The sequence below is a fragment of the Cariama cristata genome, unplaced genomic scaffold, assembly GCF_000690535.1.
Source record: "Cariama cristata isolate BGI_N322 unplaced genomic scaffold, ASM69053v1 scaffold25076, whole genome shotgun sequence".
NCBI lineage: Eukaryota > Metazoa > Chordata > Aves > Cariamiformes > Cariamidae > Cariama > Cariama cristata.
Window position 1 is genome coordinate 69,874 of NW_009623096.1, and position 20,676 is coordinate 90,549.

Below are 20,676 nucleotides of genomic sequence, written 5' to 3' on the forward strand. Positions count from 1 at the left end.
TCCATCACTTATTTTTCCTACCCAAAACTATTTCACAAGTATTTCATTATTAAGTTGTTTTCCTGATACTGTGGCTATTTATGAATCTCATCTTTTTTACCTCCATTTTTATTGTCAGGACTTACACTAAATAATTCCTTTCATAACTGTTCATAACTTCAAATATTAGTATATCCTTCCTTTTCCTCTTTTCAAGTCTTAAGTGAGCTATATGTATCATTTTAAATAGACTAGTCCTCTCCTCATAAATGCATAGGCTGCTTTTACTGCTTCAGTCTTGTTCAAGAGTTTTCCAATAAAAACACAAAATTTAATATCTGCCTAAAGGTTCATTTTGTTAAGCTTAACTGATTCAGTCAGGTAAAGGCATTTAAACCCACCCATTTTGCAGAATAGTTTTGTACCCATTTCGCTGGTGGTCTGGATGAAATACCAAAGGAGGAGCATTAGCCATGATTCAAAGACTATTGTTTAATGTTTGCACCTCCCCCAGTTTGTGCAACAAGAAAAACATTTCACATTGACACCAAGCATTTAAGCTGTTTTATGCAACTTAAGGGTTTGCATCCATGTAATGAAGCAGCTTGAGCTCACATGGTTGATTTTGCACTAAATCTGTTGAGCAGTGCTCAAGCTGTGAGGATGCAGTTGCTGCCAGTCACATTTTAAGATGTGGCCTTAAAGTATGCTTTATACAGACAGACCCCCAGTCTACCTTCCAAGCTGAAGAGGTTCACGACCATCCTGGTACAGAAGCACTTGGAGATACTTTAATCCATCCCCAAACTCAAGCTATTGTAGTCTGCCACACAGTCAGGAAGATCTGGAGAAATGATGAGGCAGGTAGCACATTTGATCACTGTAGCTCAAAATGAGCAGGAGGTTAAGGGGGCAGAGAATGGGGAGCAGGTCTTCCTGGGCAAGTACCAGTCTTTCCACAGGGGATCCAGAGGATGCACACCAAGAGTGGGACAAGAAAAAAGGCTAAACTGATGAGGTTGCTGGTCATGAGAGGAATGTGGTTTAGCTGAAGGATAGTGTGAAAAAAATTAGAAAAAGCGACCAAGCATTTTTAATAAGCACATTCAGAAGGAAAGGAGCTGGTTTGGAGAAAGGAGCTGTGCTCACAGCCTTGGAGCAGGTTAAAATATCTCTCTCCCATGCAAAGGGCTACTGGGGGGGACAGGAAGCACAGACGGCCCCTAATGCTCATGCACAAAGTACAAGGACAGGCAGGTCCATGTGCACTCTGCAGGCACTGACAGATAAATCACAGCTGGTTTTGAGTCCCTGTAGCAGCATCTCCATGATGGAGCTTGCATATAGACAATTCACGCCTGAGAATCTCCCTGACCTGAGACTATTAGCTTAAACCCTCCTTTACCTTGTCCTGCCTCCATCTCAGACATATTGTCTTGCTCAAGGGGAGGGCAGGAGCTTGAGGAAAACCAGTCTGCTGACCTACTGTGGGTCATTTGGGGGTAGACAGGGGAGAGGATCCAGGTATGAGGAGGATGGATGCATTTAGATCTGGTGGGACCTGGGTCTCCTTCAGGGCCAGGGCTCTGTGTCAGGGAGGATTAACACAAATTTAGAGAAACCTAAAGAATACCTGTATGCATAGCAAGAGTTACACAGAGAGCTAGCTCTGCCCAAGACATCTGGGAACAAATTAATCACAGTTAATTGACTACTCCAACCTATTCTTAGTTTATATGATAGATATTAACGGTGCACTGAATACAAACGAAGATATTATAGAATTTAGTCAGTTGGTGCATAACCTGTGGATAGCTATCCTGCACACTGAACATGTAACGTTTCTAACATGATTAAATATTAGTACTGGAAAAGTGAAGGACAAAACATGAAACATTTTTCTTCATCCTTAATACCAATATCCTAATAAAAAAGCGAGCCAAATATCAGGTGAATTGCTCAAAAGAGAGACCATTAATGTGAGCTTAATTCTGGAAACTGGATTATAGGACATACACACTGCAGAGAGAAAGAAGAACCCTGAAAATCCTTTTGTTGCGTCTTCCGGACAAATAAAGTATTTTAAAGAATACTGGTGAATGTTCCCCAGTTCTCGTCAGTAACAGAGTTCTCAAAATCCCAAGTTCTTGGGCCACAAAGGTGATACATTACAGTGAGTGGGAGAAATCCATTTCTATGAGAATATCGGAGAATCTTTTTCCTAAAGCACCATCAGGGATATCAATTTTCAAAGCCTAAAGCAATTTCTTTCCCCACAGCTATTTAGAAGGAGCATATAAAAATGCAAAGGGATCTCAACAATGTTAGTCTATCGAGTGAAGTGTAAAACAACTCTCTACAGAATGATGAAAACTGCAGAAGAAATGATCTCTGATACCACTGGCCTCTCCTCACCCCCTTCCTCCCCCCAAGTTATTTCTGCAGGCAAAAGCAAGACAATGAGCTAAAAACCACAGCAGCCTAAAATTACCCGAACTACATGTAAAACATGATTTCTAATTTTTAAGTATAAGAAGCTTTTTAATGATCACATCAAACATGTATGACTCCTCCACTTTTAAATTAAAAATTTACCAATTTCTCCTCTTGAAGAAAGCAACTGCTGTCTTCTCAAACTATTTAAAACCCTGAACAGATGTAGAGCTTGCATCATTGCAACCACACACAGAAATACTTCCACTGTGTAAGAAGAAAAATACAGTCTTTGTAGCTTAATTCTAAGAAAAAAATTTAAAATCTACTGGTGTCATGCCAATTCATGGTCAGTGGTGCTGGATTCTTTCTAAAACCAGCCATCAGAAGCACCCAGCTCAACAGAATGAGGCACAAACGTTTCACTATTTAATTGACACTGGGTTAAGTGCAAAATTCAGTTGGATGCAGTTAAATGTGGTAGCAGAGCATAATAGATGTTGGCTCCATCTATTTTAAGGCCCAGGATACTTCCCATCTCAGAGGTCTGGAGATATGTGATGAGTACATCCCAAATCCATTCTAGGCAGAGACTCCAGTCTGCCTTATCCTCCTCCAAAACCTTCGTTTCCAAACAAAAGAAACTTTCCATGCAGACTCAGAGAGAAGGAGATCTTCAGAGAACCCCCTAGACAACTGGGCAGACTGCAAAGCACATTTCCCCTCGGTACACTATAGGTACTGAGTACCCAGTATCAGTGAGAGCTCTTACTATGTGGGATGTGTTGACACCAAATTTGGAAAAAAATACTTATCAGAAGGGTTCAGATACACATTTGGAGCTTGTTATCAAGTGCTTAAATTCTTCATTTAAAAAATTATGAAAGATAGACATTTAACTACACCTCAAAACAACTGCCAAGTAAATTGTGCAAAGTCCACCCTCCACCACCTAAAAGGGGTCACAACCTAATGAGAAAAATATTTCTTGATCTTTTAAATTGGAAGACCTGCTGCCTAAGCTATCCTTTGCCCAGTTGTTAGCAGATGATGCACATGTGTCTTGGTCAGTTTGTCATTGCCCTAAATGATGAACTCTTCTAAAATTAAAAGGATGGTCTCTCTCTCTCTGGTTTTAATTTCAGAAGACAGGAAAGTATCTAGCGGTAGGAGGTGTTACTGGGAAGTTATTGTTGTAATTGGCTGTCTACATCATTTTTGCATTCCCTTCCTTAAGGGAAAGTTTACTAGACTAAATAAAATTTCAGATATCTCTATTGTTTGGGCTATGAAATGGATACTGTCAGCTGATACATGGAATGGAATATAAGATATTAAAGTGCTTTTTGGGATCTTCCTAGATAAGCATTTTGGGTCAGTTAAAAAAAAAAAAAAAAGTGGGTGAGAATTTTGATAAGATGTAACAGTTAGGAAAACAGGTTCTTGGTATTTGTTATAAGTAAGGGGAAATGGAGAACAGAGAAAACAGATACCACATTTCTTTGCATATTACAAAGGTAAAGAAGAAGGAATCTGCCCAGATAAAAGTCAACCCTAAATGTGACCTCTTCTTGATAGCAGTTTAGTAACCAATGGAATTTCTTCCCTTTCCACTGCTTTTTACTTCTTCTTTCTAGTTTTCTACATTTGCATTTTATTTAGTTTGGGCAACAACTTAGATTGGTCAATGTCCCTTTATATTCAGACACATCTGGAAATGTCTACAATTGTTAAAGATGTAACTACTGCCACCAAAATCACACTGGGATATGTCATATTAATTTACATTTTCATCTCCGGTAATATCTCATTCCTTTCTTTGAGAAATCTTTCCTACAAAGGTGAAGTACTGTGGCTTTGTATCTCATTCTCCAAAATTCTGCAATAGTTTAACATTAAAGGCTACAGTAAATTGCCTGCAGTTTCCATCCCCCACTATCTCTTTGCTAAATTGTGCCCACATAATGGTTGGCTGCCTCCTTCCACTACAGCCGGGCAGTCCACCAGGAAGATAATTGATCTTTTCTACCTTCCCATGCAGAATCACCCACTGCAATGTCACTTCCAAGCATGAAACTGGTAGCTAGACAATGTTCTCCCATGAAATGTTCTCGCTCGCCAATAGCAAGCGAATGAGCTCCAGCGTGTGCGGAGCTGTTGTGGTATCTCAGCCCTGGATGTTTCAGCTGTGGATACGAAGTGACTTGATTAAGGGGTACAGCTGCACCCTGTATTCCTGTTTTCACAGCCTCTGTACAATATTGCCCTGTCCACTCTGCTCTGCATTAGCACAACAGGATAACGTATTTTAAAATGTATGTTTCTTTATCAAAAAACCAGACATCTCATACCTGTCAATACCTTAATTACAAAAAAACCACATGAAGTAAAGCGTAAGATCATGTCAAATGAGTCCTAAGGAGAGCACTTCTGCTAAAGTCCAATTAATCTCCACATGAAGGAACAAATGAACAACTTTGATAATGTCCATAAATAAACTAAACATTTCAGGAAATTTCTAGGGTCTTTTTGTGACACAATGCAGAGAGCCAAGCAAGTTTGCCCGTGTCAACATGAATCATGGTGATGGGCAGGGGACAGGCAGCAGAAACTGCTTGCTGTGACAGTGACGTAGAAAACACGTTGTGGTACTCAGGATCAGACCACAGCTCCGTGCAGGATGCCAGCCCCCCACCTCGGGGCCCTGCCGAGCCGGCAGCGCTGGTACAGACAGCACGGGGTGACCAACCGGCAGGAACTAGCAGAGCGCAGAGTGACACAAAAGACAAAACTATGGAAAAAGAAAGATATTAGAAGAGTCTCTGAGTTAAGTAGAGGGTTTGTGTTAAACTGTCAGCTTATAATTATATGAATAATTTCTTTTCAAACCACAACATGAACATTTTCCCTTTGTGTTCCTGCTGCAGTTCCTGCAGTATTGTTCCTCTAGTCACAATCAAGCGTTCCATTAAAGTTTGTACCCAAGCAAGAAATGGCAAACCATCTCACCTATGACAGCTACACATCCCAGTGGAGCAACAAGGGCAACAGGGGCAAATCCATAGGCTGTGAAATTGCCGACCTCTCCAAGCCCCAGGAGGGTAATCCCACACCACCAGAGCTTGCTCGTGTAGTAGGGCTTCGGCTCTGTTTGGCGAGCCAGTCGGAGATGAGCGCATTTCTAGAAAATTAATTATTAGGAACAGGCATGAAAAAGAAAGACTTTCTTTGCGTTCTTGTGTCTGACAAAAGTGGAATAATTAAGGGGGCTGTCAACTTCAAATTCCAGGTGCGTCAAGGTTTTCTTTTTAAACATGACTTTCAGCTTATTGTTGCAGAGACACTGCTTTGTGTTAACTCAGTGCTGCTTCAGATGCGTGCTTTCTTAGCCATGGTGGAAATGACTGAAAAATTAGACCTCTGAATAAACCTGAAAAATATTAAGTGAATACTAGCTAGTGCTTCCTAGCTATCACTGCACACCTCTGTTCTTCTCTCAAAGCAAAGTTCAGCAGTTGTGCTGTGAATCTGGAAACATTCAAAGGCAGGAGATGGGGCAGAATCAGAGCTGTGGTAACAAACTGGGAGAAGGGGACCAGACACCGTGGTGTTCGTGCTCCACGATACATATCCTCACCAGAAATACAATTTCAAAATTAAAAAGGCAGTACTTAATCACATCTGCTGTAGGGAGGACTCTAAATTAATTAGGTACAATTTAGGATTTGGCTACAATCTCCTGTTTGACCTTAGAAGAAGACGTCAGGTAAAGCATTATTTTCAGAAGGAAAATCAGCTATACATGTATCAACAGGTATAATATGTACTCAAGTAATACCTCATCAATACTTCTTACATGGAGAAGGTATCACTGACACATGTTGTAATTGTTTTCTCTCTGCTGTGCAGCGAGAACCTGTATATAACAAGATAATTTGACTTTGATTGCACTGGTCTTCTGAAACAAATTCCAGACTGTCTCCAACAGGAAGGTGTTATGATTGGGAAAAACACAATGTTTACTACATTAGCTATGCAGAATATCGTTTCCTTTTTCAAATTCCTCTACCAGCCTCTCTGAACATGGGTCAAAAAAGTTGGAAACCAAATGATACAGTTATTGCAGTATAAACAGTTAAAATACATTTTTTTTTCTCCGTCACTTGGTATTTGATTTTGGAAGTGTCCCTGCAGAGCCCCAGGGAAGTTTTAAACAATTTTCCTCATACTCCCATTCTACTCTGTAGGCTACACTACAGAGTATGGGCCAAACAGTAACATCTGTAAGACACCATAGTCTCAGTCGTTCCTCTTGTTGAGAGGATGCAGCACATTACTGCAGCTTCACGCTGTGGAACATGTTCAGGAGGTGAAATCCTAGGAAGAAGTTTAGCTGTCCAAGGAGAAAAGAAGCATAAGGAAGTCGAACTTCCCTGAGCAACAGACCAGCAATTCACAGTAACATCCAGGACTTTGCATGTTCCATTCTTATAAATGAACAAACAAAGCCCAATAAAAATCCAATTGAAATGAATATGAAGTAATATTTAAATCAAGAATCCAATTTTCTGCCGACAGTCGAATAGGACAAGTGCTTAACTGAATCCTGAGCTCTGGTTTCTTCCCAGATTCTTGTAGGAATAACTCTTGAGGGCACAGTGTGATTGAAAAGATACATGATGAACACAGGAGAGTGAGCTCCACGGCTTCCCTACAGCCTTTTTTCTCCAGATGTCTGCCTTCTTTGCATAGTAATGTGTGTGGATGGTATTTAGGTGGAGGCTGTTCATAATCCAGCTGAAATACATTGCAAATGATGGGCTGTTCTTTAGCTGACAACCAGCTAGAGGGAAGAGAGGGAGGCTAACTGACTGCATGGTGGGAACGGGAGCGAAAATGATAAAATTTGGCCTCTCCGTTTAATATGACTGTGAAAATAAATGTTGAGATCTAGGGAAAGTCATTATTCATATTTACAAGATATTGTTATCCTATTGTTAACCTATTTTAAAGGAAAAGTAAAGATTTCATTTGAAACTGTCTGTCAAATGGCAATGCAGAACTATTGGGTTTTCCTAAACAGCATTTAAAAAGCTGGAAGATAGTTCAAATCCAGTAAATGCTGTTAATGATTACAAGTCAATAGAAGTCTGCCTGCATGCCTCTGTACATCCTCTGGCAAAGCATCCACTTTGGCACTCAGTGCCCTCAGCAGAAAAAAGATATGAAGTCTGAACAACTTCATTATTATGGGCTAGACCAAATTTCCACTTCACCAACAAGAGTTTTTCCATTGAAACAGAGCCTGTCCTAGTACTGGCACCATCACCGGGTTGGAACTCATAAGGGAGAGGCAAAGTCATCTCAACCTGCCTGCCATCTCTGGCTAAACAGATTTATTTCTACGGGATTCTCCAACTAGAGGTACTTAAAATAGAAGGGAATCTTGAAGAACCTTCCAGCATTAATAAAATGGGTTGTTATGAATAGAATATTTCATATTCCACAGTTTTCTGTTTCATCCTTTACAGAAAAAAGCAAGAAGTAGCTTTATATGATACATACACAACTCATAAAATACAAGCTAGCAAAAATACTTTTTCTGGACAACTTACACAACAATCTCTTCTGCACTTTGAAAACTTCTGTTATAAGACTCAAAAATACCGTCAAGTCTACAAGATACAGATTATAAAGAATTATTTAACTTTCTACTGAGTATGTCTTCTAATTATTAATACAGAAAGGATTTCACAAATCTCATCCCACAACCCTTTGCCATAGTTGTAAGGTCAGCACCTCCCGTTGCTTTTGTGATTTAAAATAATATTTACTCAGATTATTTCATCATAATTGCAGAAGGAAAACTAAACTGGTCAAAGTTGTTTCAGGGCCCAATATTGCAAAAAACTTTACATCTCTGTGCATTTAATTACATCAATCGCTTCATTAAGCAGCACCTAAGACCTTGTGGTCAATTCCATTTTAGATTTGGACACTCTGAGACAGGTTCATGTGATGTTCAGTGGGACCACAAATGAGTCACAGCTGGTATTTCCTTACAGCCCATTACAAGGAGGAGGAGGAGTTACAAATTTTTATTCTGTTCCCATATGAGAATCACAGCACAGAATAGGTTGAGAGCTATCATACTGCCAACAACTACAGCAGGGCACTGTTAAACTACAGTTAAAGAGAGGGAATGCTTATTAAATGCAATGAAATTCATATTTTGAACTTCACCATAAAACCAAATTGTAACATAAGTTACTTGCTAAATATAAACAACTCTGAATAAAGAGAAATAATTTCATACCTGTATATTCAAAGAGACACTAATCAGAAAATTGGAAGCAGCAGCAAGTAAAACTCCCAAGAGCTGAGTCTGCAAGATCACAAAACAAAGAAATACAAAAATACCTCTTATTAGTTTAAGAACACAACCATATAATGGTGGTTTTCTGATAGCACATTGTAACCCAATCAAAACCAAATTATTGCACTTTTCAGTCACTGAGAGTTCATGCTGCACTGAGTAAACTGGTAAAAAGTATCTCTGTACAGTTGACTAGGGCTGAAGTAGTCAACAACTGCAAATGGAAAGGGTATCCCAGTGCAGGAGGTGGTTTTGCTGTCCTTCAGTAGAACACCTTCTTAAATCTCATGAAAGAAAGAAACTAGACAGGTCTCAGTTGAACACTACACACAGGTATTATCCTTTTCCAAAAAAAGGACCTGTTTTGTTACATAATCCAGAAGGAAAATCAATAGCAATCAAATTGTGCATCTTGGAACACAATTATCTTATGTGTTAACATATCTACTATTTGACAGGGCAGCCAGGAGCATAGGTGTCCTGAAAGTTTCTTTAATCTGTTGTGTTATTTCATCAAATTCTTCTCTCTTCAGCCTGTCTAACTTTCAGTAAGATCTGCAAACTTTCTATGAAGCTGAGAAATTAAAAATATTCAAGCAGGATTCATTATTTTGGAAAGCAGCTGTTTGAAGATGCCATTTCAGCAAGCTCAAATAACAGGTCATTGGTAGAGCACCCCATCTACTTTCAACATGTTGTAACACTTTGTACTTTGTCATAAGTGTATTCAAAACCCATTCAAGAACACTGGCATAGTGCTGTGGCGAGCCCCGTTAGCTTGTAGAGAAGACAAACATACTATCAGTGAATTTTTATAAACAAGGTCATGGTAACATAACCCAGCGTAACTATTGCTTGCAAGCTGTAAAGCAGCATCCAACTCAGCGCCCACAGCCTCAGCTTTCATGGCTCTTCTTCAAGAAGGTCCCTGGGCACCTATGAACAGGCAGTGCCTACCAGCCACAGAGGCTGTTGCCCCTCAGCGTTTGTAAAAAGCAATAATGGTCCAGCAAGCTCTTGGAGCGGCGGGATTATTGCTGTGCCTAGATAATTCCCAGACTAGGAAAGAACATCCCAAAAATTGTGAAGAAACAACCATCTTATTACAAATGGATGATAATACTCTTATTTAAGAGACACAGATGAATCCAACTGTCTCCAGCCCGTGCATTCTGCAGTGGCTTAGACTCAGAAGGAGAAGCAGACAACAGAATTGCTTTGGGTGAAATGCTTGACCAAATGTCAGCTGTCACCAAGAGGTGACTGATGGGTACAAGGGGATGCAGAGATGGGAATGCAGGAGTTGAGAGGGCTCCCTTTGCTCACACACCCTCTGTGTTAAGTATTACAGGACCAGTGCCGCAGCCTGGGTACAAGAAGCATTCAATGAGAAGCATTACTCAAGAGTTTTGCCTATACCGTCTGGTGCCTGGCCACTGGATGTCCTTCCCATCTTGCATCCCCTCTCTGCACTCCAGTATCCTCCAACGGATGCTCCAGCAGCGTGTCCTGGGCTCTCACACACAGAGCATTTTCCATGCTCTGGGAACATCCCTCGCTAGGAGAAGCAGGAAGTGTGTGACAAAACATCTCAGCACACCTCGGCACAGACCTGCTGAGATCAGGCACTGTTACAGGGACACGAACAGCCTTGCAGCCTCCTTCCACGCTGGGGAAATGCTCTCAAATGGCCCCCACCCAGGGTCCCGCAGGAGCAGAGGGGAACAGTTTTCCTTCCTGAGGCTTTGATGCTGTAGCATCAAATCCTGAGCATTGATCTTGCACAAAGTTTGACCGCTTCACAGGTGGATTATTGCACTCCCCTCATCATCCTGCACACACAGCAGCTTCAATAAAATTACAGTTAAATCAAAATTGTTTTCCTGCTCCCAAAGACTTGTTCTTTTTAAATGACAACATGCTCCCTTGTGAGGGGGTGGAGAAGTGGCCCTGTCAGTCTTGTCATGAAGCGTTTAAGAAAAAAAAGACAGCAGGGAATAGAAAACAGAAACTGCCACCTCATTTATCCCATCATTTTATTGCTTGCACATCACTAATTGTAATACACCCAAACTACTCCCAGCAGAGAACTCGGTCTCTCTGCATCTCTTTTCGTTTCAGTGGCCAGTCCTACCCTTATGGCCTCATCTCTGGATAACCCCTTGCAGCTCCTTACTCTCAGCTTTCAGCCAGGGGTCACAGACACTCTGCAGGACTCAGGAGGCAACCAGCATCCCAGGGAGCAAATACGGTTGGTCTCAAGCCTGCCCAAAGGTCGGTCTCGATCCAGCTCTGGAGGTAAAACTTGCATGCAGCTGGTGGGCAGAGGATGAGGCTATGTGTTCCATCTGTCATTTTTAAAAAAATGTGCAAAATCAGGTCCAGGTATGGGTACTGATGATGAACTGAGTACCTGCCTCCGGAGACTGTGAATCAAATGCCCCTTTGATGGCTCTACACACAGCATGGACAGGGAGTCCAGTAGGAAGTTTTCCAATGCCCTGCCTCACTGGTGTCCTCTCCAAAGAATAGAGACTGCTTTTGTACCACGGTCGTTGCTTTGTCAGGTACCTGTGAGCTTGGCTCAGATATCCTTGTGGGACACATAAGATTTCTAACATGATTACCACCCTGTGTCTGAACAGGAACCATCTCCCAAAAGTCAATCCTCTTCTTACAGATCCCAGAAATTGCCAGGAACAGAAAACAGGTCAAAAACTTGGATCTTCTCAGTCTTCATCATTTTCTGGGAAACACTGAGACATGTATGACCATTGTCTCAGTACTTCCCTGTGAAGTACCAAGATCAGCATTTCCCTCAGCTGAGGCTCGTCTGGGACATGGGTCTGATGGTGGGCCTGGCTCAGCAGGACCCACGGCTGGGCAGGGCAGGGCTGTGGGGAGTTGGAGACCGGCCCTGATATGGCATCGTTGGAGCAGAGGCTGACGGCCCCAGGGGCTGAAATGGGGTCCTGGGCAGCGGGCAGGGTGGGAGACCCCCCAGGGTGGGCAGGGACGGGCAGGGCTGTGGTTGCCTTCAGAGCCCTGACAAACACATGCAAAGCTGTTGAGGTGACACTCCCTTGTGCCTAACTTAAGCAACCTCCTGTGTCTGCACATAAGGAAAAACAGTGCGCGTGTATGATCAAGGCAAATTCGTAGTGGCAGTCTGGGCTCAAAACTTACCCTCATTGCTCAGGTCATTTTATTGTAATGACCACATGTTTCACCTGAGCATTGCTGTTGGCATATATATATACTGCGCTGCCTGCCCCAAACTGACATTTGTTAATGAGCTCTGGTTAATATGGTGATAGTACCATACTTCCAAACCCAGAGCTGGACAGACCTCTAAAGATTAAAAGCAGAGTACAATGCCCTAAGGAGGTCAAATATCACATGGATCTGTTCAGGGAGATGAGATGAAAGTACAGTAACGCCGTGCAGCTATAGCATGGCAAAACTGTCATGTACAGTTTCATACTCAAACATGCCAACATTAAAGAAAACAACAGGGAACAAAACTGCAGTGAAGAGGAAAGTTAGATTGCAAACTTCACAAATCAGAGTGCATCTTAAATCAGCAGGCAACTTCTAGTGCACAAGAGCTGTCACATACAGCAGTGCTCAAAAGCAGGAGAGAAAAACATAGGATACCATATCTCAGGCTAGTAAAACCATGCATGAATGAAAGATGACCTGCGACAGAAGATAGATCACCCTATCAAACCGAAATGCTTGCTGTATTGCCCTGAAGGCCACCACAATCCTTCTGTTCCCATCTTGTCATATAAAAAGGTTCATTATTTGTGCTGTGTCTGCCATTCAACATCCTTTAGAGGACAGAGGACTGGGGGAACAGACAGTTTTATAAGTATTGATATTATACATGATATTTTCTGAACACAGAGTTTCCAGTTGTGATATCCACTTGTGATATCATCGGCAGCACTGCAGGGCTTCCCACACCTAAGTCTTGAGACAAACCTCTGTGAGGGAATTCGGTTGCAGACACAGCTTCAGAGCCATGGTGTTACTTCAGTCAACTAAGGACTTCTACAGGAAAAAGCCTTAAATATTCAAAACTATTGGCATAAAATGCAAGTCTGTTCATCACCAAAACATGTCTGAGCATATAGGTCACTTTGTTGGACCCTAGATTTCAAACTGTTGGCATATTCTTCCAGTGCTTCCAATGCATGATGCTTGTTACAGAAACATCCTGCCCTTAAGTTTTCTGGAAAGTAAAAAAACTCCACAGAAATTTTATTTCCTTCACCTTAACATAGTTTGGAACAAGCCATGAAAGTCACTTGCCAGCTTTGTCCTTTCTAGACAGTCCCCGAGCCCACAGACCACGGACTGAGGCTGTGGATCTGCCGACATTTTCCTCAGCGGCAAAGCCGGCTTGAGGAACGCCTTCCTCTGGTGCCCCGTTCCCTCACTGCCTCATTGGTGTTAAAACTACTATTTGTGAGGCTGGCAAGGCACTGTTCCAGGATTGAAATAGCCCTCCCAAAATATACCCCATTAGCATTATGTTCTTTATAAGCCACCTGCCAACGTTTAACACTAAAGGCGGATCAAAATTCACAAGCCACAGCAAGGGTTTTAAAATCGTGACCCCGCGTGGTTTGCCAGTGGTGACAGTGGCCTGTACAGGGGGCTGGTGGGGGGAATGTGTCCAAGAAGTGGTAAATTCATCTTAAGCAAGGCACCCTCAGCACTCGCCTGTCATCCCCCATCCCAGTCGCGTGAGGCTCTTGCACAAGCCCAGGTGTGGGGAAGGGAGGTTTGAAAGATCGGTCAGTAGGCATCCATTTGCCAAGTGAAGTGGCAACATACTGCTATTCAAAATAAATGAGCGGCAGTATGGCATACTGCTGCGTATGGTCCTGCTTCAAGCACTCATGCAGGACCTGAAGCTTATTTACCCTAGCACTTTTTCACATCATTCTGGCAGTGTTTTAAAAGGGCATTTTACATGCAAGGTCTCTTTTTACTGTCAAAGTTAAGTAAGAGGTTTACGGCAAATGAAAGCCAGGCTCAAATCTAAATCTTTGGCAGTAATTCTAATAAATTTATCCCTTGCAGACTAAAATCTGCGTTGGAGACTCAGTTATACAGTGAGATGCAATTTATCCATACTACATCTATGTTTTCTTAATGCACATTAAACTGCAGTTGTCAGGCCTATGAAATGAAAACTTAGAAAGATTAACTTAATTTGCATTGACTAAAAGGTATATGTTCATTATTTATGGAAACTTCCTATGCCTATAAATTGAACTGATGAGCAGAAAAAAAACACTTCAAATGTTGTTGGCTCCCTCATCAAGGCTAGTTAAACTATTCCTCCTATTTTTCTTTGTTTCTCCAATTATTTGTGATCTAAAGGTGTTCCCAACAAATGTAATTACATATACTGCTTCAAAAACTATACATTGTTTCCAGTAATTAGGATTTTGTCAGATCTCAATGGGTCTCATTAAAAAAAAAAGGGGGGGGGGGGAAATGCCTTATAAACTTCCAATTCTGAGTTAACTCTGAAGCAAGGGGAAATTCAGAGTTCTTAACACAAACCATATTTTCCAAAGAGTCACCATGTGGAATTAGGAGAGGCTTATCATTTAGCTGTTATTATCCACAGATCTCTGGCTGTACTCAGCCCTTTACAGATGTATAAAGAAAACAAGGTCTTTGTTTCAATGGTTTTCATAGTGCAGTTCACATACTTGTATATGGGTTCAGGCCCATATGAAGTACTGAAGGACAGCTGAAATAAGAGTAAAAGGGCAACTATCAGTGTTGAAACATTTAATGAAAATACATTTGATTTGTTCGTTGTGACATAAAAGAAAAAGGACATTGTTCAATGCACAAGGAGAGAATTAAAACATTTGGCACCATCTTTGTTAGGAACAGAAGGAGAGGGGAGACTTGGTAACTAAGGATAAATTTGAGTGAAGACAAGACAGTTTGTAGGTTTTACGCAGGTCACCAGGCTGGATTCCAGACCACAGTAGATAAAGTTCCTATCTCATTAATATTACAGCATCCTTGCCTTTACTAGGTTTTACCTTTCATTACCTCACAAATTTAAAATATATCTTTTTCCAGAAAAGAGACAAACTGTAAAGGCTGGAAGGAGAGCCTGGTAAGTTAGAAAAGGTGTGGGAACTTGAGAGGATAAAACAAAAGTGGAACCCTTCTATTTGTCTCCATGCTTTGATCATTTTCATGAGATTTTATTTCTATTCATCAGTCTGATTACTTTAATTAATGTCCATAATGGATAACAAACTGAGACGAAGAATATGAATTGTGAAATATACTAAAGTGACTTTCAATATGCTCACTAAGGTTATATACAAACATAGCCACCCGCTATAACGCTAACAAGCATTATGAGTAGTAATGTTTTTTCCTTTTGAAGAGTTACAACCAAACCTCCCAACTCCTAAACTTCATTTTCTTATTCTCAGGAAACAAATCTCAATATTAGAAATAAATGGGAGAATGGGGAAGGGACAGAATGGATTTTTACACCGTTCCTCAGGTGAATACTCTGGGATAATTTGCTGCATAGTCAAAGACCATTTCATGTTTTTAATACTGTCCATTAGATTGCAAATAAAAACCTCCCCAATGACTGTATAACAGAGGCTCTAAAAATTTCAATCATAGTTGATAGCATCTTAATAGAAAGATTTTCTCAAGGACCGTCACATAACATCTCCATGGCAACTATAGAAATTACATACCAAGAAAAGCAAGAATAGGATTAGAAACTTTTGTTGGTTTCCAGGTCCCTCAGGAGACACAAGGAGGAAAGCCAGCATTGCTTGACCAGCTTCTCTCACTAAAGGGCCAGCTGGCTCGGGGATACTCTTTTATTGCTGCCCAGGAACAGGCTTTCTGGATATTCCCATTTGACCCTGTTTAATTCCTGGTGTACAAGGTAAGGTTCAGGTGAGCCTAGGTATATTAATTCCCAGAAGCTACAGCCTGGCTCACATTGAGAGGCTGTGCCGCTCCTCTCCCTGCTTCACGTGGCTCCCTGGACCCCTAAATCCAGAGTCGAGGAGAGGACACAAGGCTCACGGGGAGCTGGAGAGCACCAGTCCATGTCCTGTGAGATGGAGCCAGCTCTGCCTGTGCACAGAAAGACAGATAAGCTCAAAAGGGAGCTATCTGAACAACTGACTAAATAGTGCTGTTAAGTGTTACATCAGGTTACAGGACAAGGCACAGAGAGTACTGTTGGGGAGATGGCTTGCTCTGCATGTACACACAAACCTGCTTCCAAACCAAGCATAGCTAACTCATTCCCGCCTGTTATTGTAGTGCAAGTCTTGCTGGAGTGCAAATGAGCTGTTTCTAATTCCACTTAAATGAGATACACAAAACCCTGACAGAAATGTCGCCAGCTTAATACATTATTTACCAAATCCTGAAAAGAACTTTTATCTAAAAATCTCCCTTTACCAGCTGAGAGGAGCTCATGAGAGGAATGACATGCCTCTTCCAGCATGCCCCTCTCCAGCATCACTTTCAGCACAGGCAGGCTTGTCTCCCATCCTGTCTCAATCAATCCTCTGTTACCTATAACTAACCCTTCATTTGATCCGCACAGAAAATCCTTCTCCACGTCATAACCGAAGTGAACGTGCTCAGTTGTTGAACCCCGGGGTCACACGTGCGGGCCAGGGGTAAACGTAGGTTGGAAATGAGGACACTTGCAAGCCAGCGGCATTTCAGAACAGCTTCTAACAGGAGTAACAACAGGGGAGGGGAAAAAGAAAAAATCTGACTACGTTTAGAATGAAGTTTGATCCATCTGTTAAAAGAATTACTTGATTTTATGGTAGAGGAATGGGCAGCTCAAAGGCGCTTCCAGTCTGCTGTTCCTGCGGAGAAGGGATGCTGTACATTATTTCCTTGCTTTCCTTCCTGCACCTCACGCACTTGGCTCTCCTAGTTTCATTTCCACAGAGAGTGTTAATGACTTACAGATAGTTCCTAATGCAAAAAAAATGACCGGACTCCAGAAGGCAGAACCTCCTGATTAACAACATTATTCATTTAAATATAAACAACTGCTAGATTATCAGTGATGATTTAAAAACAAGAGGTCTTGCACTCTCTAAAATATTCACACGTATGTATATGGGAGCATACACATACAGACATACAACTGAATGCTTCTAATTTGCAGATAGTTCTGGTCAAAACTGTAAGATGCAATCTGGGGATAATAAATAAACTCTTTAAAGAAATGATCTCATATGCAAATGTCTTTCAGGGGCCTGAGATATAGGCAAGGGCTCATGTTTTCCCAGCTGTCTCCCTGTGACACATTACAGTTGTGCATTTTGGCCTTTTATTACGAACTGTAACCCGGTTTAAAGTATTGGTTACCATTCTGCAGTTCGTGGTGGGTGCTGACATAAGGAGTAGGTGTCTAGTTCATAAGAACTGTACTACATCTACTACATCATGTACTAAAACATCTACTACATAGTTGCATTCCACGGCAGAAAAACAAAAATCAGGTTAGCTGGATGATCCCTTCTAGATACCTTTATCACCTTTCTATGTTCCCTGTGGCACTTAAAGAGGTAACAAGATGTTGATTTTTTTCCCCTAGTTTTCACTATTATTGATCTTTCAGCAACTGTACCTTATGTGGATTCTCCCATGTAGAACTTGCTGGTTTTTTTTCCTGGTATTTTAGCATTAGTATAGGCTATATAGGAAGAAACAGAAAGTTTCTTCTTGACAGGGATTACTGCAGAGATGGGGCCATGAAGATAAATTCTGTCTACTTTCTCTCAGGAATTAAATAAATGAGGGAGAACTGAGCACCCTTTTCAGGAGTCAGATGTTATCATCTCTATGCTTTTGTAAACCAGGCATTGCTCTTTAGTGTGTCCTGGCCGCCTCTGATCTACAGTTGTTGTGGTTTAACCCTGGCTGGCAACTCAGCCCCACACAGTCGCTCGCTCACTCCCCCCTGGTGGGATGGGGGAGAGAATCTGACAGTAAAAGTGAGAAAACTCATGGGTTGAGATAAAGACAGTTTAACAGGTAAAGCAAAAGTTATGTGTGCAAGCCAAGCAAAATCAGGAATTCATTCACCACTTCCCATGAGCAGGCAGGTGTTCAGCGATTTTAGGAAAGCAGGGCTCCATCATCCATAACAGTTACTTGGGAAGACAAATGTCATCACTCTGAATGTCCCTCCTTCCTCCTTCTTCCCTCAGCTTTACATGCTGAGCATGACATCACATGGTATGGAATATCCCTGTGGTCAGTTGGGGTCAGCTGTCCCGGCTGTGTCCCCTCCCAACTCCTTGTGCACCCCCAGCCTCCTCGCTGGTGGGGTAAGAAATAAAAAATGCCTCAATGCTGCGCAAGAACTGTTCAGCAATAACTAAAACATCCCCATGTTATCAACAGTTTTTTTCATCACAAATCCAAAACATAGCACCATATAAGTTACTATGAAGAAAATGAACTCTGGCCAAAACCAGTACAATAGTCAAGAGACAGCTAGAGTCTTGATCAGATGAAAGCTGCTATTATTTGTTTGACTGAAGCTTCTGCAGACACTACAAGCTTTGCTCTCTGTCATCTTGACTTGATGACTGAGTCACTGCTGCATGATAACACAGATACTGAATGATAATGTTCATGGTGCTTTAGTCACTGCAGGGAGCAAAAAATTGTCCCTGAAGGACAGAAACAAAGGAAAGAGATTAATGTTGTTAGAAGTCAATAAATAAAAGAACGCTGTAACAATTTCAAAGCAGAAAAAGAAAAACACAACCCAAAATAAACCCCACAAAAATGGAAGAAAAACATGAAGAAATAGTAGGTTTGAGTCATAAAGCAAAGTAAATGGAGTCACAATCTATTTGTTCCCAAGCTGGAGCCCCAAAAAGTTAAACTACGTTTTAATACGGAGTTAGCTATCTGAGTACAAGTCTGTCATGTACAGAAACCCCATATTTTGGTTGTTTTCCACAGGAACCTCTTTCCAGTAGAGATATCCTTGGCTGTTGAAGAAAAAAATCTTCAAGTGCAATCCATATCAGCTGGCAAAAATGACTTTTTTTGAGCAGGATGACAGTTATTGGACAAGTTAACTAAGACTCTGGTGGAGATTTTAGCTCCCATGAAGCTGATTTGATTCTAGGGGATTAAATGTCAGCAAGAGCTAGGCTTGTCCACAAGAGGATGTGTCCCTCTATGTTACCACTTCACCTCAGCCAGCGTGAAGAAGCCCTGTCCAAGGAGCCAATATTTGCTTTGCTGTGACTCATTGCTTCCACACATGGAGGAGTTGCCTACAAACCTTGCATTCACCATAGGCCTCTGCATCACAGGGTTGTTTCTGTGGAACACAGCAGGATACGAAGGGGAATATAGCCAGTCAGGCACTGTGTGCCCCATCCAAGAGTTAAACTCCAACGAATCTGTGATTTCTCTCTATCAGGGTTCCATAACCTCTCTTCATTTCCCCATTATGGGCAAAACAGTTCCTACCGCCAAACAAGGCCAAAGCTTCTAGCCTAGACGATGTAAATCAACTATGGACATCATGGAGGAGAATGGAGTTATACTGATACAACCTCAATTCAAGCAGTACACATGTGTTTAGTTTGATATTGACTGTTTACTTTTGAGCACACTGCAAATATCACTGGCACATTTCTTAAGATCTCTGCTCCAGGCCTGGCATTGATTCGCACACCAACTGGCTGTCTTTTGAAGCTGCTGGCAGTGCGTTTCAAAGTCCAGATTACTCACAGAATGGAAAGCGTATCACCCAACTGTTCACATTAGCAAATGCCATTCTTCTGGGACAATCTGTGGTGACATTATAAACATGAGCAAAACAGTTTATACATGTCACCAAAACTCAAAATGGAATAATTGCAGCTTCCAGTTACTCATTTAGCCAAAGGTCTTCACCTCCCTTATGACTGAAATGCACAGTCTGCTGTTTGCTCATCTTCCTAAAGCCTTGGGTTTTGAGTTTGGTCAAATTTCTACTTGAGTCATTTCAACTCTTTTGATTCCTTCAAACAGGAGTTACTCAGATCCAGCAGACTGTTGGAGACATGCAAGGAGAAGATTCAGACATCTTTTTTTTCGATGCCCAAAGCAGACTTTAAGAGCATAGGAAGATCACTTCAGCTTTAAAGAGCAACAAAGTCTTCTTTGGGTCACAAAACTGTAAGCGGGCACAGTGTCACAAGTGAGATTTTATGAGAAGGGCAACTTTTAGATAAAAAATTATATCAATGTGTATTTCCCTGTCAATTTAGCCAGACAAATTGCCTCATCAAGGAGTCAAATGAGCAGTAGGGCAAATGAAGCAGCACAAGCACAGATTCAAGACGGGAGCAACACAGATTCAAGATGAGTGGCAGCGATGTCCTGGATCCACACAGCAACCTCATGAAATCTCAGTAGGAGGCAGGTGTTTGCCTGAGCAGCCAGACTTTCACCCTATATCACCTTGCAACTCCCAGGCAAGGCTGTGAGACACCAAAATCAACACAGCGGTCACAGCCAATTTAATTTAAAGTCCATTATTTGCAGAGTAGTCTAGAAGTTGGGGGCAGGGAGGGTAAAGTGCTGCACTGAGCCAGACACCTCCAAAGCAGGGTAGGGATTCAGACTTGTCCCACGCCTGGTCTTTCCTACTCAGTGCTGACTAAGGGAAGAGGAGCACTTACCCTGTTCTGCTGGCTCCAGACTAAATCTGATTCTGCTGCTCTGGGTCACTGTGCTGATGAGCAGTGCCTATGTTTTAAGCCCTGTAGTCAGTGGGTGAGCTGGATATCAGAGAGTCATAGAATCATAGAATCATTATG

The 20,676-nt window shown here is 41.7% G+C and overlaps 1 protein-coding gene across 1 annotated transcript in view; it reads right to left on the minus strand.

Moving 5' to 3' along the window:
• NIPAL2 (NIPA-like domain containing 2) overlaps nucleotides 1–8,797 on the minus strand; it is a gene marked incomplete at its 5' end in the record, with an annotated part of 32,551 nt that extends 23,754 nt beyond the window's left edge. Inside the window, 2 exons of the mRNA XM_009702608.1 lie at nucleotides 5,422–5,593; nucleotides 8,729–8,797. Of these exons, the coding sequence (XP_009700910.1) occupies nucleotides 5,422–5,593; nucleotides 8,729–8,797 (241 nt within the window). The remainder of the gene's footprint in view (nucleotides 1–5,421; nucleotides 5,594–8,728) is intronic.
• Nucleotides 8,798–20,676: the final 11,879 nt, after the last annotated feature.